This window comes from Prionailurus viverrinus, chromosome D1 (genome assembly GCF_022837055.1).
Source record: "Prionailurus viverrinus isolate Anna chromosome D1, UM_Priviv_1.0, whole genome shotgun sequence".
Lineage (NCBI taxonomy): Eukaryota > Metazoa > Chordata > Mammalia > Carnivora > Felidae > Prionailurus > Prionailurus viverrinus.
The window spans coordinates 108236356-108263626 of record NC_062570.1 but is presented as its reverse complement, the minus strand read 5'-3'; the positions used below and the strand labels follow the sequence as shown (position 1 = coordinate 108263626).

The following is a 27271-nucleotide window of genomic DNA, read 5'->3' as shown; positions in this document are numbered from 1 at the left end:
TTTATGCACTGAGGGTGCACTTTGGGGCCAAACTGGGTGAACTGGGGACATATGATGTCTTGGGGGTCTGTGGGGCTCTTGAGTCTTACAAACTTCATTCCCTAGGCCCCGGCAGGGAGGCTAAAGTTTGCGGTCAGGTGCAGACCCCACCCACCCAAAGCATCCCACCAACAAGGACCAGGCAGACCCAGGGGAGGTTTCAGGCATTGCTTCCCTGTATCTTCAGGGAGAAGTTTTCTCTCTCTCTACTTCATGAAATTCAGTCAATAACTCTTCGTAAATAATTTATTTTCATTAGGATCCTAAGTGCTGGAGACGAAAGACCTAAACTGGCCCTCAGAGCGTACAATTCTCAGACTAGAACATTTTAGGAAGTTCTTTTCTTAGTGTTTTAAATTGAAAAAAAAAAATCCACTGTAAAGAGGCAAAGGATAGGACAAACCCACAAGAGGACTCAGAGAGTTTAGGGCCCACGTTCCCCTTGACTGAAATGTCATGCATGGAGGGTGGAACGGGAAGAGTCATTGCGAGAGGACGCTCTTCCCACTGCTGCATCTGGAAGACTCACCAGCTGCTCTTTCCGAAGAAATAACGAAAGGGGAAGAGAGAGCTGCAGGAAGGAGAACAGAGTGGCTTGAGATTCTAGAGGTCCCTCCCTTCTCCCAGTCCCATTAGGGCTCCATTAGCTAGGACATTTTGGCTTCGGGGAACCACTGAATGGATTCAAGTCTGGAACAGCATTTGAAAAGGTACCCAAATTCAATTATACTCAGGAGGGACACATGAAGGAGAATTCAATGGGATGGCTGAGCTCTAGATGGATAAAGGGATTTGCTAATTGTCTTCCGCAAAAAGGACTCTGAAGACACAGCCTAGATTCAGAGAGGAGAATGGAAACATTTTGGTAACCGAAGCATCTGAATGACCTAACGGTAAGAACAGGCTCTGTTTAAGCAGCATTTATGGGACAAGGTCCAATGCTAGGCACACTGGGGTGGGGTGGGGTGGGATGTGTAAAAGCGAACAAGACACGGTCTTCATTAAATTCAGTCAGGGCCGGGGCGCCTGGGTGGCGCAGTCGGTTAAGCGTCCGACTTCAGCCAGGTCACGATCTCACGGTCCATGAGTTCGAGCCCCGCGTCGGGCTCTGGGCTGATGGCTCAGAGCCTGGAACCTGCTTCCGATTCTGTGTCTCCCTCTCTCTCTGCCCCTCCCCCGTTCATGCTCTGTCTCTCTCTGTCCCAAAAAATAAATAAATGTTGAAAAAAAAATTTCTTTTAAAAATAAATAAATTCAGTCAGGGCCCTTGTGCTGTCTCATTTCCATCCTGTATCCCGGGAAAAATAGAGATTATGTGGGGAATCTGCTTGCTTTTCTAATTTCCCCAAAAGATTCAATGAGGCAGACTCTGGAGCTAGATTGCTCTGGGTCTCAGTTTAATGACAGGAGAGAAATCCATCCTACCTTAGAAACCCAAAGAAGCCATTGGTTGCCAGCTCTGCGGGTCTTTCCGGTGGAGATGGATTGTCTTGCTGCAATGGGGGGATGATCTGTCCCACTAGGCTGTCCCCCAGCTTAGAATCTGCAAGGAAAACACTCAGGCAGGGAAAAGGTATTAGCCCAGGGACTTTCACATGACATCTAGTATGGGCCAAGGGCAGCCTCACACCATTTGTTCGAAGCTAGCCAAACTGTTTGTTGAGACCTTCCCAATTTCATCTCAGCCCAGTAAGATACTACTCTGACCTTGGACTATTTTTAGTTGGGCCCCTGAGATTTTTACACGGCTTAAGTCCTGGCCACCCACCATGATGTTTTCTCATGGAATGACAACTTGTTGAAGAACTCATGTGCTTACATCCCTGCATCTGTGATAACTACAATCCATACTGAATCCTCATGCTGGACATCTTAACAAGCATTTCCAGCCTTTGCTGAACATCTGCTGCACCTCCAATATTCACATTAATGCCCTGAAGGGAAGAGGAGGAAAGACAGCTTCCCAGAGATTATTCTCCAACGAGACAGAACAGTGAAACACATCCCTCCCAACTTTCCTGTAAAACTTATCACCCGTATAGAACTGTTTTCAAATAGTGGGAGCATCAATTTCATCATCATTTGCACAGGAAGGACATGCATTGTTTCCTCTCACTTCTCTTGGAAGCTGAGGGAGCGTTTACGATTCGAGGGCAGGCCCCCACACCAGAGGATGGCCAACAAGAGTCTTCATGGGAGCAGGTATATCACCCAGCAAGTGTGCCCAGACTCAGCTCTGTGTTGCTCTGCTCATCAGAGAACGAAAGAGGTCAGGATGATTATTAAAAGAGAATAAATTTCCCAGAACCTACCCTGTTCCTGGACATCAGTGATATCAAACGTTGGGCTCTCCTGACATTTCTGCTTGGTTTTTCTTTCCATGTTCTGATAAAAAGAGGACCAAGAAAAGTTTTAAACTTGACTCCCATACATCTTGGTGGGCAGGATGCTATTTGTTGGTTGGTGGTTAGTCAAGGAAGATTTCGCAGGGAAAGTGCTATTTGAATGGGGTCTTGACAGATGAGTGAAATTTTATCATAATGGGGGTGAAGAGACGGTCAGAGAGAGCAGGGCATTTTAGACAGGGACATGGTGTATAGGAGGCACTACCTTTAACAACTAAAAAGATGAGTGTGGCTAGAGCTGGGTAGTGGAAATATGACTATGGCATAAGCAGGCAGCACACTATAACTCAGTCTTCTCCCTGGGCTACTCCTTTACAGAACTTCTTTTTTTAAAGTTTATTCATTTTTTGAGACAGACAGAGCATGAGTTGGGGAGGGGCAAAGAGAGAGGGAGACACAGAATCCGAAGCAGACTCCAGGCTCTGTAACCGACAGTACAGAGCCCGACACGGGGCTCGAGCCCATGGACCGTGAGATCATGACCTGAGCTAAAGTTGGACGCTTAACCGACTGAGCCACCCAGGAGCCCCTACAGAACTTCTTTTAATACTTTGAGGAGGACATCCTATAACCTGGTTCCAAGCCCACATTTCCAGTTGATACCCCAATATTCAGAATCATGGTTCATATATTTTCTTTGGGACTCTCTGCTAACTGGCCACTCCCCTCACCTGGAAAGGGCCTGACTACCTTAGCAGTGCTGGGAAGTTCCTTGAGCCATTGTGCTGGTGAAGAATTCTACAGCCAGGGGCTGTGGACTATCAAGGTGGGTCTGGGAGGCAGAGGTATGATAAGCCTCTAGGAAAGTTAGGATGAAAAAAAAAAAAGAAAGAAAGAAATTAGGATGTAGCCTCCATCTTAAGCATGAGTTGTATTTCTAAGATAAACATTTCCATAAACCCTCAATTTCCGGAACACATAGGCTGCTACCTGGGTCATACTCCTATAAAAGTGAAGGGGAACTCTTACCTCTTCTAAGTCTCCAGGTGCACTGGCTTGCAGTCCACCACAGGGTGGAGATGGAATTGAGAGGGCACAGCTCTAACTTCTAGCTTGAGAAAATGATTCTTACAAATTTAATGAAACTATGGTTTGGAGCTTAAATTCTGCTGCACTGGCTCTAATGAAAGCATCCACTAAGGGTGGCAGTGGGGAATAGAAGGGTTCAAAGGCCCTGGGACAGAGGTAAAGATCTCTCAACCAGGGCAGATTCCCCTCACAATATAGGTTAGCATTTGTGTTCTCCTAAAATCTTGACAGATGTCTCCTCAGGAAAATGTCACAAGAAAAGAAAAACATAGCCTGAAATTAAACTGATGGTACCATCTGGGACATCCAACAAGACATAATAATACACTGACAACCCAACACAAAACTGTCCTCTATATGTTCAGGGCCAGATCTGCTTAAAAGTATAGTTCAAGGGGCACCTGGGTGGCTCAATCAGTTGAGCGTCCAACTTCAGCTCAGGTCATGATCTTGTGGCTCTTGAATTCAAGCCCCACATTGGGCTCTCTGCTGTCAGTGCAGAGCCTGCTTCAGATCCTCTATCCCTTGCTCTCTCTGCACCTCCCTGGCTCACGCTGTCTCTCAAAATTAAAAAAAAAAAAAAAAAAAAGAAATTTTAAAAAAAGTTCAAGCAGTTCAAGCAGAAGTGGCAAAAAAAAAAAAAAAAAAGCTACACACACACACAGCAGTCTGTTTTACATCTGCTCTCCCCCTTTTTGTCCTTACAAAGTCTGGATCTCTAGTCTGGCACCTCGAGTAATAAAGGGAATGGGTCTGCCTTTCCTTCCCATTCTCCCCAAAACACCTCTTATGAAACAGAGACTTTATTTAGATATGAGCCATGTTCTTCGAAGCTTTCCCTGTATCAGCTCCCAGTGGTGTCCTGTTAAGACATGACAGTCCACACTGACTGTGACCCTACATCTTGAGTTACCCAAAGGGGAGAGAAAATATTAAGCATTGGACCATAGGAGCAAATTCGATTTTTCCATCTCAAGTGACTTACACTGAGAGCCACTATGATCACTCTAATTCAAGAGAAATCCTCTTTCTGGGAACAGGGTCTACAATGGAGACTGTCATTGGGCTTTGAGTCAAAATCAATAAACATGTTCCTTTTGGGTTTTGTTTCGGTGTTGTGTTTTTTTTTGTTTTTTTTTTTTGGGGCTCAGAGTTTTTTTCTAAACCCAGTATCAGGTTGAAAAGGTAATTATGTTGAGTAAGAAACTGTGGGTACTGTTCTTGAGGGAGATGATGTGTCAAACTAAGAATAGGAAGGTATGAAGGATAGAGAGTGAGGGAAATGTTCTTTTAATAGTAATTATCTTGGTTGTATAAAGCGTCTTTGTTCTTCAGAGCTTCATGTACCCCTCCTGTACTTTCTCATTTCTTTTTCTTCCCTCTTGAAAGGATAGGAGTATAGAAGAGGGCAATCATCTGTCTACAATCATTCAGTGGGCCAGGTGGCCATGGCATAATGGGTCCTATACCCTGCCCCTACCCACAGAGCCAGAGGACTGAGTCCCTAAGGGTTCTCTCTTTCCCTAACTAAACAATAAATTCCTGCAAGAAAAACCATGTTTTACATGTTTGGGTGCACCCCAGCACCTAACACAATACCTTGCAAACAGGAGGCAGAATAATCATATAGAAATGAAAATCACTTTACTTTCCTACTTAAAAAATGTTTTAGGGGAAAGCCTGTGATCTTGAAGTTGCCCTTAAGTCTTTCAAGATCCAGCCTGTGCTGATCTCTCCAATAACCCTTCTTAGCACTGTACTCTAAGCTCCAGGTGCACTGGCTTGCAGTCACCAAAAGCACTATATTCGTTCCTCTTGGCTTTAGTCCTCTGAGCTACTCTGAGAAGCCTCCCTCCCATCCACCTGGTTTGGGTGAGGTTCTCCTTTGTGGTCCCTTTGCTTCCTTTATTCTTGCACGTAGCACATCTATCAATAATTGTCTGCCTAGCTTTTTACACAGTTGGCATTTTTAGGGGAGAGCAGGAGATCTCTAGTACTTGGCACACAGCAGACACGCAGTCAGTTTGTCGAATAAATGCACATGTTTTACAGATACTTACTGCATAACTGATCATGCTACGGGTTCTGGGAAGGCGAGGGAGGTGAACAGGGAGTGTGACCTTAAGTAACTTTAAATACTTAAGGTCAGAGCTACTTTGGAGAGATAAGTGAAAAGTAAGAAAAAGGCACAAATAACAGCTATTTCAAGAGGGGAAGAAAAGAAAAAGGGGACTCTTCCACAGGCCACTAAAAAAGAAGCCCTGAAATGCAAGAGTAGCAGGTATATGAATATCTAAATGGGGAATAAACCTCACAAATGAAATCAAATGCCACTGGGGCCAGCCCATCACTGCTCTAAGTGAAGTTTTCTCTTACCAGTATCCCATGCTGATGTATGCCTAGCTTGTCTATAAAAACTAGATGTTCCCAGACTCAGACCCCGGTGCAGATGAAGGCAAAAAGTTTTCTAAAATGAAAAAATTCTATACCAGATCCCACCCCGATTCAACAGACCTATTTTCTTCTCTCACTGCAGAGTACAAGAAGCAGCTTTTTAAGCTGAGAAGAAAAGGCCTTTTAACAAAAGGATTCATCGATGTGTGTATTATGTGGCTACTTTTGGGACAGGTTGTGGCAGAAGTAGAGTGGCTGAATGTTATTCTGCAGATGGTGAAACCTGAGAATGAGTTCAGTCAATTCAGTCTGTACTTAGGACGAAAATGTGCTGGTAACAGGAATTATGACTTGTTACAGAACAGGAACAGCCAAAAGCCTTGCAGCCTCCATTTTGGTGCTTACCCTCCTGGTTTCCATAAGGGGCCTCTTTTTGCTGGGGCCTTGGCTGGAAATCCCCATCTTGGCCCTGAGGTGGGGAAAAAAGCCCAGGAAATGTTACTGGCAGCAGCAACATCACATTTAAGCAAATGTGGCCTAAATGAATATTTCAGCAGGTTGGCTATTTTTATACCACTCCTGGCCTACGGAATAAATTGCGTGGCCAAATTTTCTTTGGGTGCTGCTTTAATTCACAGCAGAATCCCAATTTGAAACATTTAAGGATCTAGGGGTTGAGAAAGGGAAAATGTGATTGACAGCAGGTAATCAGATTTTGAAATACTTGACTGCATCAAAACCCAGAGAAAGGGAAGATGTGAGGCCTCATCTCCATGGAAAATTCAGTCAAATAGAACAGAGCAAAGCTTCACACCTCCAAGTACCTTCACATTCCACCTGTCTGGGAAAGAAGTTTCCTGACTCTTCCCTGACATGTGCATGTGGAGGGTAGAGGCCTCAGTTCCCTCACGGAACTGTTTGCCCACACGACCCCAGGAAAGAAGCAGCTGCTCTCTGGGAACATGGGCTGAAAGCACTTTGGGCTGGGGAGCAAACCACACCTTGGATTATTCCAGCTGCCCTCTCTGGGTGCGAGTTAAGAATGACTGAATTATCTTATCTTTACTGATTCACTCTGTCCCTGACAGAGATTGTAAAGAATAAAGTAAGTAGCCTCCACAATAGCAACTTCAACATGTTAAGGATATGTTCAACATTGACCCTAATATTGCAGTATTTCACCCATTGACTGATACATACCCTCTTGTACGTATTTACATTTTAGCTCACATTCTCTCTTAAAGGCAGATTTCCAAAAAACTTCACTGCTTACTAGGTAAAATAGAATTTTATTTTATTTTTTTCTCACTCTCTTGAGGATTTTTCCGTGTTCTTATATAATATGCTGGGACTTCTTAAGTCTTGGGCCTTCTGGTAGTGTGACCATGCTGAGTGCTGAGTATGTGTTGGATTCAGTTGTACAGATGTGATCGCCTTTCCTCATAGTCACTGTCTTGATGAGCAGAAGACTCCCACTTTGCCGAGGAAGGAACTGTTTTCAAATTACTTTGCAAACATCAACGTGTCTCCTTCCCTTAGTCCACCCCCGGAAATAAGCAGGTACCAGTGAAGGGTGAAGACAAAAAGTGACTCAGCGAAGGACAAGATCGGCCAGCAGCAACAGCTGGCGAAGCCTAACGAGGATGCAGGATTTCAATTCTCCCCCAACACCACTGACCTGTCCAGCTCTGGCCCGTGCAGGGGGCTGGGTACTTCCACTCGCGCTCGTTTCCTCATCATGGCTCCTGCTGCTTTCGTCTCCGCCGGCACCTTCAGAGAGGAACCAGACTCCTGTGACTCCTTTTCCGGACCTGCTCACAGTTCACGAGGGCACAGTGAAGAGAACTCCCCATCTCTAAATTGCCTACAGCAACTTTTAACACCAGCTTCGCAAGTGAGGCTAGATATCGTTGTTAGAGACAGTCTTAGAAATTTAGCCAAGAGGAAAAAGATGGTCTCGTGTATACAATTCTGATTGGACCTGGGCAGCAACCAAGGGGCAAAGTAAGAGGAAGAGACAAGAGCAGGACTTTTTGGACAAGACATGGCAATAAAGGCAATTTTCATCTTGTGTAGAAAAGGCAAACTTACCAATCCAAGAGGACTGTCATTTATTGGTTTCCCTACAATGGAAATTTGAAGGTTATAATGGATCAAGATGCTGTTTCACCTGGATTTCTGGCTACCACTTATTTCTTACAACTGGTCGTAGACAAAAAAGCTCTATGTATGCCTTTTCCCTTTTCTGCCTGGTACCACTTTTGCTAGAAATCCGGGGTCTTCAAACTCTCTTCCCCTATTTTTTAGACTTAAAGAACTATTGTCATCTACAAGGTCAAACATACTACATTTATATTATATTCTAATGATATGCCACTTAAAAGGGAATGATCCTTAGTATAAAAGAAAAAAGGTAGGGGCCCCTGGGGGCTCAGTCGGTTAAGCGTCCGACTTTGGCTCAGGTCACGATCTCACAGTTTGTGAGTTCAAGCCCCGTGTCGGGCTCTGTGCAGACAGCTCAGAGCCTGGAGCCTGCTTCTAATTCTGTGTCTCCCTCTCTCTGCCCCTCCCCTGCTCACACTCTGTCTGTCTGTCTCTCTCTCACACAAATAAATAAACATTAAAAAAATTTTTAAGAAGAAAAAAAGAAAAAAGGTAGAACTTCAGACATTAGTGACAAATGAATTGGGGAGATACTTTGAGGCAAGGCCTTTGCACTCTTTTCCAAATCAAACTGGCAGGTATCTATTTGTCCCTCTATGAGTAAAAATAGCAATGGCCTTCAGAGATTAAAAACCTGGAGATGCCTTTAAGATACCGCTAACGTAAAAGTCACTGAATACTCTAAAATGGAAGGAAGTATTTTTATATAAGAGATCTCTTTCACTGAGTGATTACTGTCAGTCAGACTTTGTTTATTAATATGTATAATATATATATATATATATATATATATATATATATATATATATATATATAACAACTCAGTGAGATGGGTGCTATTATTATCCTTCGCCATTTCACAAAGGGGGCACAGAAAGATTAAGGAACTCATCTAAGGTCACACAGCTCTCAAGTGGCAAAACCACTGGGATTTGAACCAGGCCATCTGGCTTGGAGCACTTGCTCCTAACCTCTACACTGGGTGGCGTTAGGGCCCAGTCAGGCTGGCCATTTTGCCATACTGACCTTGCAATGCTAACCCACGGACATTCAACCTTCCCTATTTCTCCTCCACCACTAAAACTTCCATCATTCTACTTACCAGGTGACGGGTTTTCATGAAACCATTTCATCTCCACATACAGAGTAAAAACAAATGGATAGGGGGCCAAGACGATTTCCCCATATTTGAATTTCAGGTGGGACACTCTTTCCCATTTGCTTTTATCTGAGAAATGGTGCTAAGGAGTGAAGAAAGCAGTCAGTACGAATCCCTGAGTACTATTCTAGGGATAAGACCCTTGCCCTTCCCTGTCCTACGAGTCTGCTGCTTCCATTTGAATCTATAGTGTGACCTGTAGCTTATTTCTATCCTGAAATGAAAGGATACAGGGAAATACAATGAAGTGTTCTGTAGCAAATGGCTGCAGATTGTCCAAGTTTCCCAAGACCACACGAATAGAATCCTGGAAAAAAAAATCTGAAATGAGTTTAATATTGTCTAGTCCCAGCCAATCTGTCCATTTACACCTGTCACTGCTTTTTGCAAACCCTTCATTCTATTAAAGCTGAACTATGTGCTGTTCCCTGAACATGCCTTCTGATCCTCCATTTCTATGCTCTGTTCCCTCTGCCTGAAATGCCCTTTCTTACTAATGGGGGAGTAATGGAGGGGGCCAAGATATGAACAATGGGGTTCCAGGCAATGGGGTTCCAGGGCTTACTCTCTTAACCATTCATTAGGCACGATGCCTATCAACAAATGTTTTCTGAGTAAAAGAAGATGAGAATATCTGCCTGAAAGCTGAGAGCAAGAACACAGAAAAAGCACCTTGAAAACTTTGGTTATAAATGTATATAAATGCTCCCTAGCTACCGCATACTGAGCTACTGTGTGGCAGGCACTGCACACATCTATTTCTAACCCTCACCACAATCGTGAAAACAGGTACTGTTTATCAACCTCATTGACAGGTAAGGAAGCAGGCTTGGAGAAGGTAGGTAACTTGCCCAAAAGTCCCATTGTGAAGGCAGAACTTAACTCAAATCTAGGTGTGATTGGCTCTGAGGTCTATGGTCTCTCCACTTTGCTAGATACTGCCTTGCACTTTTCTCTGCCCATGTTAACTGAAGCAAAGTGAAATAAACTCTGCTCTACTTACAATTAAAATAAGCAGAAAACTCTCATGGTTCTATTATTAAAATAATTGTTATTTATAACAATGTCTCTGATCTCCCACAAGATTCTAAGGTACCTTCGACACTTAGCCAAAGAGCTATAGATACCTTTAAGGCTAGGACTCAAATTTTTGGTTTCATAGAGTTTTGTGTTTGTATATTTCATTGTATTCAAATTCCTTGAAATATGACAGTGTATGTCTTTATAAATCTGAACGGTCCCAAATCACTGAGTTGTGAAGTCAGAAGAGAAATAAACTAGTTTAGAACTCTCATTTTATGAACAAGGCAATTAAGACCAAGAGACAGAAATGATTTGCTGGGGTTCGCACTGCTAATCAGTGGCTCAGCCAGGGCTGGAATCCAAGGCCAGCGCCCAGAGCTCTGACTCCTTGCCCAACGCGTTCACCAATTCACAAAGCTGTTCACTTGCTCAGTGTTTCTCCTGTGGGAGAACCTAAGTAAGGCTGGGTAAAGGAGGAATGAAAATGAAGTGGGAATAAAGCAATTGCAAATGTTTCCAATTAAAATGAAGACACAGCAGTCTTGTATGTGTATTTACAATTGAGTTTCCTGAACGTCAAGTACCAGGCAGTGGGTGGGAGGGTGAGGCTTCCCAGAGCCCTGGAAGGCGGCAGTCCTCCAGAAGCTTTCTCTACGCCAGCCACCACAGAAGAGAGCTGCAGAGGGCTGGGAACTCTGGTGGAAACAATAGAACTCTAAGCCTCAAAGGTGCTGACACTTCAACTAGAAGAACTGAGAAAGGATACAGGCTTTAATTTCCTTGGAAAAACAGTTAAGTTTCTTTGCAGAGGAACTACGGCAGGGAGAAGCCAAGTGATCAAGTGGAGGTTGTGACTCAGTTCACAGGAAATAATTAAAAGCTGGATATGGACGCATCCTTGGCTTAAAGAATAACTTTCCCAGAAGTTGTCTGCTTTTCCCCCTACCTCCAGCTCCTTGAGGATGACTTCCTTATCTTCTATCTCTTCCCCTCTAGAAGGTAAACAAACAAGAGATAAATAAGCTGAGAAGGAAAGCTCTGAAGACGCTAGACTCTACTGTCAGTACAGAGTAGACAGAAGAGCAAAAATGATACTTCCACTGAGCTACAGAAACATGACTAAGTAAGAATCGTGTGTGTTGACCAACAGCTCATGGGAAGAAGTGATCACGTAGGTGGTATGGTCTGAGAACTGGTAGAAGGTTGTTCCAAAATATCTTCCCCATTAACTTGCCAAGACCTGAAATTAAGTTAATAATTTGTTAGACTTGTTGTACTCAAGTGTAGTCTGTGGACCACCAGGCATCCTCAAGCCCCTGTCAAGTGTTCTTGAAGGCATAACTCTTTTTATACTAATAATAAGATGTTATTTGCCTTTTTTTTCCTTGCTGTGTTAACATTTGTAATCATTAGTAACAAAAGCAATGGAGGGCAAAATTGCTGGTGCCTTTGCACAAATCTAGCTAGTTACACTAAACTGTACTAGCAGTTGTGGTAATCTTGACTGCCACACAGGAAAAAAAAAATCCAGCTTCATTTAATATATTTGAGGAAGCAAGAAAAAAATTAATAATTTTATAAAATCTCAACCCTTAAATATATGTCTTTTTAATACACTATGTGATAAAATGGGAAGTATTCATTAAGTACTTCTGCTGCATACAGAAATATGATGGGTGTCTTGAGGAAAAGCACTTGGGCAACTAACTGTTAAAGTTAGTTGCAGATTAAACTAGCTGCCTTTCATGGAATGGTATTTTACTTCAATGATCAGCTAACACACTATAGTCATTATACAGACTTAGAAATGTGACATTTCCTCAAAAATGAATAGTGAGCTTATCAATTCAAGCAAAACAACTGACAGTGTTTATTTGTGCCAATGATGAATTTTGGGATTTCAAGCAAAATTTGAACTTTGGAAAACTCAATCCACCACAGTGAGATCGACAAGTTTCAAAAACTTAAAACACTTTTCTAAGATTGATCGTGATATTAACAGATATGATTTTTTGATATTGTATAACGAAGTGTGTTGACATTTGGATTATCTATATAAGTCAGTCAACCAATATTTTCCAAATGACCAATGAAACACATTATGTTACAAATCATCCTAGGTAAAAGATTCACTCCCAGAACAAGACAGATTTTAATACAGCAGAGTTCAAAATGTTCACTGATAGAATTTCAGATTCCATATTGCAACTAACTTTTAAAAAAGTACCACGTTAAACAAAACCAAACAAAAAAACTATCACTTCTTAAATTTTAATGTAGGGTCAAAGAATGCCCACAATAATCTGTGAAGGCTATTAATACATTTCTACCTTCCCCAACTACACATCTATGTGGGGCTGGATTTTTTTCATATAATTCAACCAAAAAAACCAGACTGAATGCAGAAGCAGATATAATCTATCAGCTTTCTATCAAGCCAGACTAATGAGATTTGCAAAAATTTAAAACAATGCCAATCTTCTCATTAATTTTTTTGTCTTTGAAAATTAGATATTTTTAATAAAAATGTGTTAACACTTAATGGATACATTATTTTAAATTAACTAATACATTTTAAAATTGTAAAATATATATAACCTAAAATTTGCCATTTTAGCCATTTTTAAGTATACAATTCAGCAGTGTTAATTAGACTCACAACCATGGTGTACAACCATCACCACTATTTTTCCAAAGCTTATCTTCCCAAACAGAAACACTGTACTCATTAAGCAATAACTCCTCATTCTCCCTTCCACCCCTCCCCTGGTGACCCCTAATCTATTTTCTGCCTCTATGAATTTTCCTGTTTAATATTTCATAGAAGTAGAATCATATTTTTCCTTTTGTTCCTGGATTATTTCAATTAGCATAATGTTTTTGCGGTTCATCCATGTTGTACAGGTATCAGAACTTCATTTCTTTTGCAATTTCTTTAGTAGCTGAATAATATTCTATTGCATATATGTATACAGCACGCATATAACTACATTTTGTTTATACATTCACCAATTTGATGGCACTTGGGCTGTTTCCATCTTCTATCATGAATAATACAGCTATGAACATTGTTGTACAAGAATCTGCTTGACTCCCTGTTTTCAATTCTTTTGGGCATATACCTAGGAATGAAATTGCTGTGTTATATGGTAATTCTATGTTTAACTTTTTGAGGAACTGCCAAATTGTTTTCCATGGCAGGTGCACTATTTTATATTCCCATCAGTTCTATACAAGACTTCCAATTTCTCCATATCCTTGCCAACTGTTATTTTCTGGTTTTTTTTTTTTTTTAATACCCATCCAAGTAGGTGTGAAGTGGTATCTCATTAAGGTTTGGATTTGCATGTCCCTGGTGTAAGGATATTGAGCATCTTCTCATGTGCTTATCGGCCATTTGTGGATCTCATTTGAAGTAATGTCTATTTAAATACTTTGTCCATTTTTATTATTTTTTAAATGTTTATTTTTGAGAGAGGGAGAGAGAGAGAGCGTGTGCACAAGTGGGGGAGGGGAGAGAGAGAAGGGAGACAGAGGATTTGAAGCAGGATCCGCACTGTCAGTGCAGACCCCCATGGGGAGCTCAAACTCACCAACTTCGAGATCAAGACCTGAGCTGAAGTTGGTCACCTAAAAGAGCCACCCAGGCACCCCAGCCTTTGTCGATTCTTAAACTGGTTTATTTTGTTGTTTTTGAGTTGTACTTCTTTTCTTTTAATGTTCATTTATTTATTTATTTATTTTTAGTGTTTATTTTTGAGAGAGAGAGCACAAGCAGTGTGGGGCAGAGAGACAGAGAGAGGGAGACAGAGATCCCACGCAGGCTCTGCACTGTCAGCACAGAGCCAGACTTGGAGCTTAAACTCACAAACCATGAGATCATGAACTGAACCAAAATCCAGAGTCGGATGCTTAACAGACTGAGCCACCCAGGTTCCCTGAGTTGTACTTCTTTCTATATTCTGGATATTAAACTCTTACCAGATATGTGATTTATAGATATTTTCTCCCATCTGTGAGTTGCCCTTGCACTCTGTTGATAGTGTCCTTTGATGCACAATTTTTAAAAATTTAATGCAGTCCAAATTTATCGAATTTTCTTTTGTTGCCTATGCTTTTGGTATGGTATTTAAGAAACCACTGCCAAATTCAAAGTCATGAAGATTTGCACCTATGTTTTCTCCTAAGAGTTTTATAGTTTTAGCTCTTAAATTTAGGTCTTTGATCTATTTTTTGTAAGTTCTGTGTACAATATAAGGGTCTAACTTCATTCTTCTGCATGTGGATATCCATTCTTCTCAGAACCATTTGTTAAAGACACTGTTCCTCCACTATTGAACAGTTTTGGCATTCTAGTCAAAAACTAATTGACCAAAGATGTGAATGTGAAGGTTTATTTCTGGGCTCTCAATTCTATTCTATGGTCTGTAAGCTGTTCTTACGCCATTACCTGTAGCTTTTTGGGTTACCTGTAGCTTTGTAGCAAGTTCTTAAATTGGGAAGTAGGAGTCTTCCAATTTTGTTCTTTATCGAGATTATTTTGGCTATTCAGGGTCTCTTGAAATTTCATGATTTTTTTTTTTTAAGAGAGAGAGCGGGAGGAGAGAGAAAATCCCAAGCAGGCTCCACTTCTCAGTGGAGAACCCAATGTGGGGCTCGAACCCATGACCCTGGGACCATGACCTGAGCCAAAATCAAGAGATGGATGCTCAACCCACTGAGCCACCTGGATGCTCCATTTCATATGAATTTTAAGATGGGCTTGTCCAGTTTTGCAAAATATGCCACTGGAATTTTGATAGGGATTTCACTGAATCTGTAGATTGCTTTGTCATCTTAATAATATTAAGTCTTCCAATCCACAAACATAGATATCTAGTAAGTCTTCAATTTCTTTTGGCAACTTTTTGTAGTTTTCAGTGGGCAAGTCTTGCATCTCCTTGGTTAAATTTATTGCTAAATATTTTTCTTATTGGTACTACTGTAAATGAAATTGTTTTCTTAATTTTCTTCTCAGATTGTTTTTTGCTAGTGTATACAAATACCACTGATTTTGTGTGTTGATTTTGTATCCTGCAACTTTGCTGAATTCATTGATCAGCTCTAATAGGTTTTTTGTTTGTTTTGTTTTTTTGGTGTGTGTGTGTGTGTGTGTGTGTGTGTGTGTGTGTGTGTGTGAATTCTTTAGGGTTTTCTACAGGTCAGATCATGGTTTCCACAGATAGAGATGGTTTCACTTCTTCCTTTCCAATTTGTATGCATTTTCTTCCTTTTTCTTGACTAATTGCTCTGGCTAGAAACAAGTACTATGATGGATGGAAGTAGTGAAAATGAGCATCTTGAGAGAAAAGCTTTAAGTTTTTCATAACTGAGTAAGTTAGCTGTGGGATTTTCATATATGGTCTTTATCATATTGAGGAAGTTCCCCTCTATTCCTAGTTTATTGAGTGTTTTTATCATGCAAGGGTGCTGGATTTGGTCAAATGCTTTTTCTTTCTCAATTAAGATAATCATGTGACTTTTTCCCCTTACATTCTGTTACTGTGGTGTATTATATTGGTTGATTTCTGTGTGTGTGTGTGTGTATTTAATGCTTATTTATTTTAAGAGAGAGAGAGAGGGGCGCCTGGGTGGCTCAGTTGGTTAAGTGTCCGACTTTGGCTCAGGTCGTGATCTCGCGGTTCATGAGTTCAAGCCCCGCGTCAGGCTCTGTGCCTGGAGCCTGTTTCAGATTCTGTGTCTCCCTCTCTCTCTGACCCTCCCCCATTCATGCTCTCTGTCTCAAAAATAAATAAACGTTTAAAAAAAATTAAAAAATAAAATAAAAAAGAGAGAGAGAGTGAGGGAAGGGCAGAGAGAGAGGGGGAGAGAATCCCAAGCAGGCTCTGGCTGTCAGCACAGAGCCAGACATGGGGCTCAATGTAACAGACCGAGAGGTCATGACATGAGACAAAATCGAGTCAGATGCTTAACTGACTGAGCCACCCAGGTGCCCCTGATGTCTGTATACTGAACCATCCTTGCATTCCTAGGGTCTTTATCCCACTGTAAACAGTGCCAATCTCCTCATTAATTTTTTAAAAAATATAACCTTTTTAAAAAATGTTTATTTATTTATTTTGAGGGGAGAGGGGCAGAGAGAGAGAGAGGGAGAGAGAGAATCCCAAGCAGGCTCCACACCATCAGTGCAAAGCCTGACGCAGGGCTTGATCCCATAACTATGAGATCATAACTTGAGCTGAAATCAAGACACCCAACCAACTGAGCCACCCAAGTGCCCCAAAATATAGTTACTTTTAATAAAACATATTATTTGTTAACATTTAACGACATTATTTTCAGCAATTTTTAAGAATTTTATTTAAATCCAAGTTAGTTAACATATAGTGTAATAAGGGATTCTGGAGTAGAATTTGGTGATTCACCACTTACATATAACACCCAGTGCTCATCCCAACAAGTGCCCTCCTTAATGCCCATCACCCATTTAGCCCATCCCCCCACCCAACACCCCTCCAGCAACCCTCAATTTGTTCTCTGTATTTAAGAGTTTCTTATGGTTTGCCTGCCTCTGTTTTTTTTTTATTTTTTTTAAATTTACATCCAAATTAGTTAGCATATAGTACAACGATTTCAGGAGTAGGTTCCTTAATGCCCCTGACCCATTTAGCCCATCCCCCATCCCACAACCCCTCCAGTAATCCCTGTTTGTTCTCCATATTTAAGAGTCTCTTATGTTTTGTCCCCCTCCCTGTTTTTATATTATTTTTGTTTCCTTTCCCTTATGTTCATCTGTTTTGTCTCTTAAAGTCCTCATATGAATGAAGTCATATGATATTTGTCTTTCTCTGACTGATTTCTCTTAGCATAATACCCTCTAGTTCCATCCATATGGTTGCAAATGGCAATATTTCATTCTCTTTGATTGCCAAGTAATACTCCATTTTATATATGTACACCACATCTTCTTTATCCATTTATCCATGGATGGACATTTGGGCTCTTTCCATACTCTGGCTATTGTTGATAGTGCTGTTATAAACATGGGGGTGCATGTGTCCTTTCGAAACAGCACACCTGTATCCCTTGGTGCCTGCCTCTGTTTTTATCTTATTTTTCCTTCTCTTCCCCTATGTTCATGTTTTGTTTCTTAAATTCCACCTACGAGTGAAATTATATGATATTTATCTTTCTAATTTCCCTTAGCATAATGATATATTATTTTTGTTTTAAGTTTATTTACTTTTTGAGAGAGAGAGAGAGAGAGAATAAATGGGGAGAGGCATTGAGAAAGGTGGAAAGAGGATCTGAAGCAGGCTCTGTCCTGACAACAGAAAGCCTGATGTGGGGCTCAAAGTCACGAACCGTGAGATCATGACCTAAGTTGCAGTTGGACACTTAACCGACTGAGCCACCAAGGCACCCCTAATGATATATTATTTTTAAATTAGTAAGTATGTTATTTTAATTTTCCTGTTTTAAACTGTATATGATACATATGGACAGGTATGACCCACATAACCAAACTCTTTGGGATCCTTGATAATCTTACGAGTGCAAAGAGATCTTGAGATAAAAAAAAATCTTGAGAACTACTGCTCCAAAGGTATGCCATCACTAATTTAGAAACTTACATGAATATTAATATATGGACTATAAAATACTTGGGAAACAGGGGTACCTGGGTGGCTCAGTCAGTTAAGCATCTGACTTCTGGTTTCAGCTCAGGTCATAATCTCACAGTTTCATGGGTTTGAGCCCTGTGCTGGGCTCTCTGCTGGCAGTGTGGAGCTTGCTTGGGATTCTCGTCCTCTTCCTCTCTCTCTCTGCCCCTCCCTCACTCTCACTGTCTCTGTCTTTCTCAAATAAATAAGCTTAAAAAAATAAAATAAAATACATGGGAAACAGAGTCCTACAAGATGCTAATTCAGCCAGTCCCCTGGACAGGGGGAAGGTAGAGAAGGGATACCTGTGGGAATGTACTAACCTGTATTTGCAAAGGCTACTCTCTTAGCTTCAAAATTACCTGATACTGTTGCCATATCTAATTTTGAATTTATACACATTGGGTCCTGCGTGAAGAAACCTCGTCTCTGGAAACGGGTAGGTGAAGGGTTTTAAACTCATTGCTTCCAAATGATAGCCTAAATGAAATACAAATATTAGAGAATTATTGAAAAGCTAAAGATGGTTCCTTATGTTATCATATGGGAAAGAGAACCTGCCCAGTCCGTAGCGTCTCTTCATGAGTAAAATGTCCAACATTCAGCACCACTGCCTATGTCCTGTCTCAGATTTTACATTAATCACCTATTTTAATCACTTGGAACATTCTTCTACCTGCATGGGGGAAGATACACGGTGTTTGGGAATAATCTCTATACTTGAAATCAGAAGACCTGGGTTCGAGTTTTGTAGTTTACCTGACAACCTCGGGCAAATCACTTCTCTTCATGAGACTAATGATAACCAACATCTGATGCCTCATAAGGTTTTTCTTAGGATTAAATCTCTCTCTCAAACATCTCTTGAATCTATTCTCCCCCCCTTGTTCCCCACTTTCCTTGGAATCTAGGCCAGTATGAAGAGGACTCAAGTCAAATAATGAAACAATCCGAATGTACCAATAGGTGGCACAATTAGGAAGACCTCTGCTGTTAATTTTAGATGAAGTTAAGGAAGGAACACACCTTCCTGCCACAGCTCATGCAGCAAATAAGGATGTACGCTAATGTTTCCCAGTGCTGCCAAGGAATGCCTTATCTTCCCTACCTCTCAACCACTCTTCCTTTTCACCACTTGTGAGACAGCCCTGTGCCACAAGAGTACCTACTATCCTCCTAGCACTTACTAGATTTACTTTTCCTATTCCTGAATCTCTGTCACTTAAGGTCCTCTTTGAGGGAAAGTCAGGAAAAGGGAAAGATGGGAAAAGAAGAATGGCATGTCTCTTCTCCTCCAAGCAGGCATTCGGTACACACTAAAAAGAATTAAGCACAGTGATTAGTGATTTTCTAAGTCACTGGGACTTTTCTGTGCCTCTTTTTACTTGTAGAGATAATAAACCCTGCGCTTTCTGTCTCTTCATATGGAAGTGTAAGTAATAAATAATGAGATGAGAGGTTCAGAGTTCCTGAGGATAAAAGCTACCTACACACAACACAAAGTATTGATTTCAGAGGTAGCTAAGATGGGTAGACAGAACAGGCACAAAGAAAGAATAATTTAGGTTTGAGTCTCGGGTCCAATATCCCTCTTTGGCTTCTCTGGGCCTTGATTTTCTTATTTATACAATAATAACAATTAACAACAACTTTTTAAAATGCCCTACCTTAAGTGTCTTACATGTATCATCTCACTTAATCCTTACACCAAGGCTTTGAGATCAACAGCCCAAATCTGATAGATAAGGAAACTGAGACATTGAGAGATGAATGTTGGAACTGAGTTTCAAATGAAGTAATATGAAGCCAGACTTGATACCTCTTAACCACTTTCCTACTCTGCTTTCTGGGGTTTTTAGGACAAAAAAATAAGATAATGAATATAAATCATTTTGTAAGTATTAAAATACTATATACACATAAAGGACTATTTTCATTACTCTTTCCTCCATATTACCCCAGTACCATTTATACTCAGCAGGGAAAACTCTCATGTGGTGGAGTCAGAAGATCTACGTGCCCAAAGAATGGAATTTCCCACAATTTCCAGAGTTCATGTCTGGGGCTGCCAGTAAAGAGATATCCCAGTGTCTGATCTCAGCTGCTTGGGATTAGAATGACAGCGGGTTGGAGCCAGAGCCCATGAGACTATTTAGACTAGAATTGCAGTCAAAAGTGAAAAGAAATACTTGGTGCCAACTGCAAAGTTACCAGAGGGGAAATACTGTTCATATCCTGAGGTGGGGTGGGGAAGGCTGGGGGGGGGGGGGGGCGGGGGGGAGAGAAGCTTGTTGATTCCCATGCTCAAGGCATGGCAGGAACCCAGCTAGATTTGATGGTGTTTTCGGTGCTAAGATGACTTTTCTAAGTAGGAAAGGAGCCTACCTGCCACAAAAGTTGCTGCCACAAAAATTTAGCTTTCAGTTATTCAGAGAGTTTTACTAAAATGCAGTCACCTCTCACCACAGACTGAGGGCTGGGGGATCAGAGCAAAGGAAATGAAGGACATTTGCTGGAAATGACAATCCAGAGAGGAAACTTCATGTACTGCACCACAGTGGCTGTCCGAAAAAGGTAACAACAGCCCTCTTCTGGCTGGGGCCTGCCTGTTAATTGCTGGCTGCCTGCTTCAGAAACAACCACACACTAATTGCCTCATTTGAAAATAAAGATTAGACAGCATAATCCAAAACAACCACATAGTACTATTGGTTCAAAGATTTCACAAGGTTATTTTTCAACCTAAGTACTGTAGTCAAGATAACAATATGGGGTCTTAACATATGAAGAAGGGTCACTCTCAATCCATTTTTAGGTGATCAAACAACACGATGGTGTTAAAACAAAGAAAAGTTTAGAAGCAAAATGCATTAGTTGGAAACACGTAAGATTTGCAATCGGAGGATCAAGGCCTGAGTCCTAGCTCTGCTTCTTATTAGCCATTAGATCCTGAGCAAGTCACTTAGCCTTGCCATTTCTCAATTTCTGCATCTACAAATGAGAATCCCATCTAGAATTGTAGTGGGATTAAATGAGATTATGCTGTAAATAGCACTCCATAAACTCTAGAATATTACATAAACATTAGCTGTTTTGATAGATTTGAAGTTTCTCTCTTAATGCTTCACTAGAAAAGCAAATTTAAGAGAGGAAAACTGACTACTTTTAATTTCAGCGCAAAATCTGACAAATCCCAATCAAGAACCTTTTCTTTGAAAATTTCCAATAATTATATTTAAATGCCACATAGGCAATGATGTTCGATTTTTTAAAGTTTTAGTAATTTTTCACATAAAGAAACATCTGGGTCAGTTCATAGAACCTAAAGCAGGGCTGAATGTTATATGAGGATAACATTGACTATTGAGGTGGAAGATAAGGAAGTGCTGTCACTAAATATATCTGGTGATATTTGATGGAAAAATCCTCCATAGTGTTAAAGAATAAAAGAGCTTCATAAGCATTTATTCAAAATACATTTACTGAGCAGATCTAATATGATAGGCTCTGTGACCATTAATGAGTGGGGGGTAACAAAACAGGGAAATCCCACTGATACTATGAATTTACTACCCAAGTTTTAGAATTGAGATTGAAGACAGATGACCAGCAACTCCTTCCACCTTCACAAGTCCTTGGCTAGTCTCCAAGGTCTGCCTGGCTTTACTGAAGTATGTTCAGACTCTCTGAAGTCTGTATTTCCAAACAGAGATTCATGGTTGCCTATAGTTGGAAGCGCCCTCTGTTTTAGACAGTATGAGAATAAAGTGATTTCAACAAAGAACGAAATAACTTCCACAAGGTGTCATATAACTTAGTACGGAACCAGGATTAGCACTCCCCAAGATTGCTGATTCCTTTGACCCACACATTCCCCATTACATCACAATACCCTGTCAGTCACTTTATTAAATTGTAACCCTGGTCACTCTTATAATTGTGGATGACTCAAGGCAAACTCAATCTGGGTATAAAGGCATCAAACCAAAATGTAAGCTTTTCTGATCAAATGTTCTTAGAATTATTTCTTGGAGTGTTAAAGTGTTCACATTTGTTTGTCTTCAAGCTCTATTGTCAAAAGGAACTATTCTCCGTTTCTTTACCTTGCAGGGTAGCTAGGATGGTTATGAAATAATGCAGGTATAACTGCTTATTTTAGTGCTCTACACAGGTTTTTCAATAAAGAATAACCTTTCTTTTTTTTTTTTATTTTTTTTTTCAACGTTTATTTATTTTTGGGACAGAGAGAGACAGAGCATGAACGGGGGAGGGGCAGAGAGAGAGGGAGACACAGAATCGGAAACAGGCTCCAGGCTCTGAGCCATCAGCCCAGAGCCTGACACGGGGCTCGAACTCACGGACCGCGAGATCGTGACCTGGCTGAAGTCGGACGCTTAACCGACTGCGCCACCCAGGCGCCCCAAGAATAACCTTTCTAAGACAAAACAAAGTCTTAAGATATGGGAGGGGACAGGGAGAGACTGATCTAAGACTACCCAGAATACTTTCGTGTTTACTGGTATCGTTCTTTCTCTTTAGGTTTCTTCCTACTCTTTCTGGTAAAACACAATCTTTAAAATGCTCTTGGCATTTGTTCAGGAATAGATTTGCCCTTGGAACTGTGTTAGATTTTGTTTTGTTTTGTTTTGTTTTGTTTGAGAGGTAAGGAGTAACTAAAGTTTCTAACAGAGAGGTAGGAAGATGCCCTAAAGTGAAATTAAAAGGCCTAATGGACAAGTCAGTAGACCAGAAAGGAGTCTAAGTTAATCTCTTAAGTTACCTTTGCACCACTTACATCTTAACCATCCTAAAAGCTATTGGAAAAACTACCTTTAGTCAATAGGTCCAGAACTGTGGTCCTTATTCTAGAAAAGCAATAGAATGGTATCTCATCTCATCACCCTGCCCAGAAGCTCTGGCTTGTTACGTGATGATCAACCTATTAGCATTCACATCACACTGAATTCACTGTAGCACTCTAAACATCCTACCAACCCCAGGAACCCAAAAAGCATTTGGATGTAAAACTGAAGGCAATGAGAGACATTTTATCTTTTGGTTACACCATTGGGTGAGTTGACCTGTACTCACCCGTACATGTAGGGAAGAATATGTAAAATTGGTGGGGGGGAAAGCATCAGTAGTTTCAGAAGGGCAAATGGTTTAGAGAATATGCTTAGGTAGAGAGAAAGGAACATCTTTTACAACTTTGAGCTCAAAACTCTTGAGTCCTTGATGTACATATCTCGATGGTCTTAGTGACAGAAGACTGATATAGGAAAGTGTGAAAAGAAAGCTTGAGGGGTACCTGGGTGGCTCAGTTGGTTAAGCGTCCAACTATTGATCTCAGCTCAGGGTCGTGAGTTCAAGCCCTGAGTTGGGCTCTATGCTGAGTGTGGAGCCTACTTAAAGAAAAGAAAAGAAAAGAAAAGAAAAGAAAAGAAAAGAAAAGAAAAGAAAAGAAAAGAAAAGAAAAGAAAAGCTTCTAAAATATCCAGCTTTGTTCTTGCCAGGAAACAATGGCAGATTCTGAAGAAATTAATAAGAAAACTAAATTACTTTTTATGTAATGAGAGACATTTCATACAGGAAATTTGAAATATTTTACTAAGTTTAATCCAATTCTGGTGAGATGTGGGGCGGGGGGCAGAGATAAGAACTGTATTTACAAAAAGATATACCTGACTTGAGGAGATCATCTAATTTGGCCATGACGGGCAAGACTAAAACTCAGATGAATTGTTAAAGCAAGACAGTCCAACTGATTATAAACTGGCCTACACTCAATATTAGCCTCAATTCTTTATATTTTACATTTTAAGCCTAGCTCTAAAACAACAAATCATTTATTATGGCTAAGAAACATAAAGTTTTGTACTTTGAATAACCATCAAACCACAGGGCTCTAATGGTGAAGAGGCCTTAGCAAACAAGCAAACCTCATATTTATAAAGCACTTTCAGTATATATAATGCTTTCTTATCTCTAGCTCACAAGATCCAAAAACTTCTATCGAAGTAGGAAAGGTAGAGTCAGCTAATTCATTTTCCATGCTAACTGCTCTCCTAGTTTTTACCTGATCTGAGCCTCTCAATCTCATGTTCATTCAACATTCATTCATTCAGCTCACAAATATTCGCATGCCTACAATGTTCCAGAAGCGGAAGCGCTGGAGATGAAGTGGAGAGGATTGGAACTTGGTCCTCACCTGCAAAGAGCTTACAAATCATTTCAAGTGTGGTGACTGCTACAAAAAAGAACAGGGTGATATGGGAACATGATACAGAGAATCCTAACCCTAGAAAGGAAATCATGGAAGCCCATTCTAAGTAAAAGACTCATACCTGAGGGATGAATATGAGTTAGGGACGCACAAAAAGAGAGCAGGTCTGAGGTGCGTACAGGAAACAGAAGATGTAAGAGTCTTCAACTTGGAGAGAGCATGGCGCTTTCAAAAGAAAGAAGTATAGAAACTTGGAACCTAGTGGGCAAAAAGGACAGTGCTTTGAGATAACACATACAAATAAGCAATGAGTTAGTCAGCATACATGTGAGAGCCTTACTATGCACTGCTCTATGTCTAGAGTATAACAAGAGAGATGTGATAACTTGTCTTTAAGGGCTTATATTTCAGGTGTGGAAGCAACAATAAACATGTAAGTCCATAAATGTAATTTGAAGTACTCTAAGTACTCTAAAGAAAATAAAAGAGTTTCATAGAAAAGAGTAACTGGGAGGGTGCTTAACTACTGTGGCCAGGGAAGACTTTTCGGACAAGATTACAGCTGAGCTGAGGCCCAAATGGAAAGTTGAACAACCATGCGAAGTCAAGAGGAAAAGCATTCCAAGCAGAAAAAAAACCAGCAATCACAGATGCCTTGTGATGGGTGGTTTAGGTTTAATGGACAGAAAGGTCAGTGTGACTGGAGCACAGAGAATGAAAACAGAATAGAGGAGGACGAAGTCAGAGATAAGAAGCAACCAGATCGTGTAAGGCCTGTAGGCCACTGTAAAGAGTTCAAATTTTATGCTAAGGGTTTTATAAAGAATGAAAGGATTTGATTTGTTTTAGAAAGATGAACTGTACAAGGGTAAAAGTAGAAGCAGGGAACCAGTTAGGAAACTTTTGTAGTAGTCCAGGAGAAAGATGATGCTGATTTTGACTGGGGAGTCTTAATGAATAGCTGAATGGGGGTATATTTTAGACTGATGGACTAGATGTGGGAGTCAAGGATGGTTCTTATGTTTTCAGCCTTTGCTATTAGGTGGAGGATGGTACATACCCTTTTCTGAGATGGGGAAGGATTCTAGGGAAAGAGATTTGTAGAGAAACTCAATAGTTCTGTTTTGGTTAAGTCTAAGGCCTATTCAACATCCCAGTGGATATGCTGAGAGGGTGGTCTCCTAGTGTGCAAGAGATGGAAATCGGGATGGAAATGTAAATTTAAGTAATCAGTGTTTAGGTGGTATTTGAAACTATTGAACAGACGTGATCATCAGGGGAGAAAGTGCAGGTAAAGAAGGGATGTGGGCCTTACTTACAGCCCAGGTTATGAATTGTGGAGTCTATCCTGAAAGCAATAGGAAGGCACTGAAGGGTATAATAAAGAAATGACCACACAGCTGTGAGTTAAAGTACACATATGTATGGATCCGGTTGTAACGTGGGAAATAATCCAGAACAAGAACAGATAAAAAAGGACTAGGACCAGCTAGGCGATGCCTGTGGTGCTAGGCAGAAGCTGATTAAGTGGCCTGGTCTCCAGTGACAAAAGTGGAGATGAAGAGAAAAGGATTGGTTTGGAGGATGCCTGCGAAGATAAAAGAAGATGCGAAGATGCGAAGATGTCTAGACATGATTTTGTCAACTGATGAGGGAAGGGAGAGAGAACAAAGATGATTCCTAATTGCTTGAGCAGCTAATGGAAGAGGAAAAAAAGTACCACTTCCTGAAAAAGTTGCCTTAGAAAGTAAACTTTAAAAAAAAATTTTAATGTTTATTTATTTTTTGAAAGAGAGAGATGGTGTGAGCCGGGGAGGAACAGAGAGACAGGGAGACACAGAATCTGAAGCAGGCTCCAGGCTCCCAGCTGTCGGCACAGAGCCCCACGCAGGGCTTGAACTCACCAACCATAAGATCATGACCTGAGCTGCAGTCGGACGCTCAACTGACTGAGCCACCCAGGCGCCCCTATAAAGTACATTTTTTAAAAAGTTTTCAGTTTATTCCTTTTTTTGAGAAAGAGAGAGCGAGCAGGGGAGGGGTAAGAGAGAGGGAGAAAGAGATGGCTCAAGCAGGCTCCCCACTGCCAGAGCAGAGTTCGAAGTGGGGCTGGAACCCACCAACCGGGAGTTGCTGATGACCTCCTGAGCTGAAATCAAGAACCCCACAACCACTGAGCCACCCAGGCGCCCCTGGAAAGTCCATTTTTGAGGGGGAAGATGTGACCTCCTTAGTGGGACGTGCTCAATTTTAAGGTGCCCACGAGCCAGCCAAAGAGCGATTTTAGGGAGACGGTTGGGATACTGCGGTAGGTTCACCACCTGCACATGCGCAAGGGGAGGCACTGAAGTTGAGAAAAGTCAAGGACCAAGGCAGGCTTAATCTTTCCACTTTTCGCAGATGCCAAGATTCAAACGGCGGGGCTGGGGGGGGGGGGGTGGGAAGGGGAGGTCTCACTGAGTGCCACGCCTCCAGTATTTCCCTCCCAGGTTGAGTCAGGCAAGGCAGAGACTCCCCGAGATCACTAAGACATGGCGGGGACGAGAAACGTCTCCGTGGGCGAAGTCTTGCTTTCGTGGCAACCGCTGAGCCCGGGGTCACCGCGAGGCTGCAGAGCAGAGGGCACACTTTCGTTACGGGGAAAGGGGGTTTTAAAAAAGAGGGTGCGGCGAGGGGGGCGCGGGGCCCTCGGAAGACGGGGCGGCCCTCGGGGGCGGGAAGAGCGGCCAGCGCGCCGCGTTCTCGGCCTCGGCGCCGCCGCTCCGCTCGCCCGGCGAAGGGGGTCGGCCCAGGCCGCCGCCGCCCCCCGCTGCCCAGCCCGCCCCGGGCCACCCTCGCGGCCTGCAAGTGGCCGCGGCAGCCGGGCCCTCTCGCGCCGCTGAAGGGAGGGGCCGCCGGGGCTGTAACTCTCCCTCGGAAAATAAAAGGCCACGAAGCGCCACCCTCACGGGAGCACCAGGCCGCTGTGGGCCGTTACCTCAGACTCAAGACTTTCCCAGGCCAGGCCGGGCCCTTATACAGGCTACGGGTTCCTCGCGCTTCGTACAAGCGGCCTCGGCCGCAGTTCCGCCCGGAGAGCGCCCCCGAAACGTGCGGGCGTCGACTGCGCACGAAGCGCGGCTCGGGAACTCACTCAGGCGCTCGCTCGCGCTTTGGCTCATGCCGCGCGCCC

General features: G+C 41.8%; 1 protein-coding gene across 6 annotated transcripts; it reads right to left on the bottom strand.

Annotated features, from left to right (window-relative positions):
- Positions 1 to 276: 276 nt before the first annotated feature.
- Positions 277 to 27271, bottom strand: MAJIN (membrane anchored junction protein). Of its 6 annotated transcripts, none has more exons than XM_047823509.1 (11): positions 27077 to 27262; positions 18239 to 18356; positions 11159 to 11204; positions 9421 to 9496; positions 9133 to 9258; positions 7959 to 7990; positions 7546 to 7637; positions 6273 to 6336; positions 2352 to 2424; positions 1465 to 1582; positions 277 to 610 (listed from the first exon to the last, which is right to left on the bottom strand). In XM_047823509.1, the coding sequence occupies exons 2-11, from the start codon at positions 18337 to 18339 to the stop codon at positions 565 to 567; spliced, it is 774 nt and encodes a 257-aa protein (XP_047679465.1). In that variant the 5' UTR covers positions 18340 to 18356; positions 27077 to 27262; the 3' UTR covers positions 277 to 564. The 6 variants fall into 6 exon arrangements, with proteins under 6 accessions (XP_047679465.1, XP_047679466.1, XP_047679467.1 ...); XM_047823510.1 differs by lacking the exon at positions 27077 to 27262 and adding an exon at positions 26557 to 26711; XM_047823511.1 differs by lacking the exon at positions 27077 to 27262 and adding an exon at positions 19064 to 19154.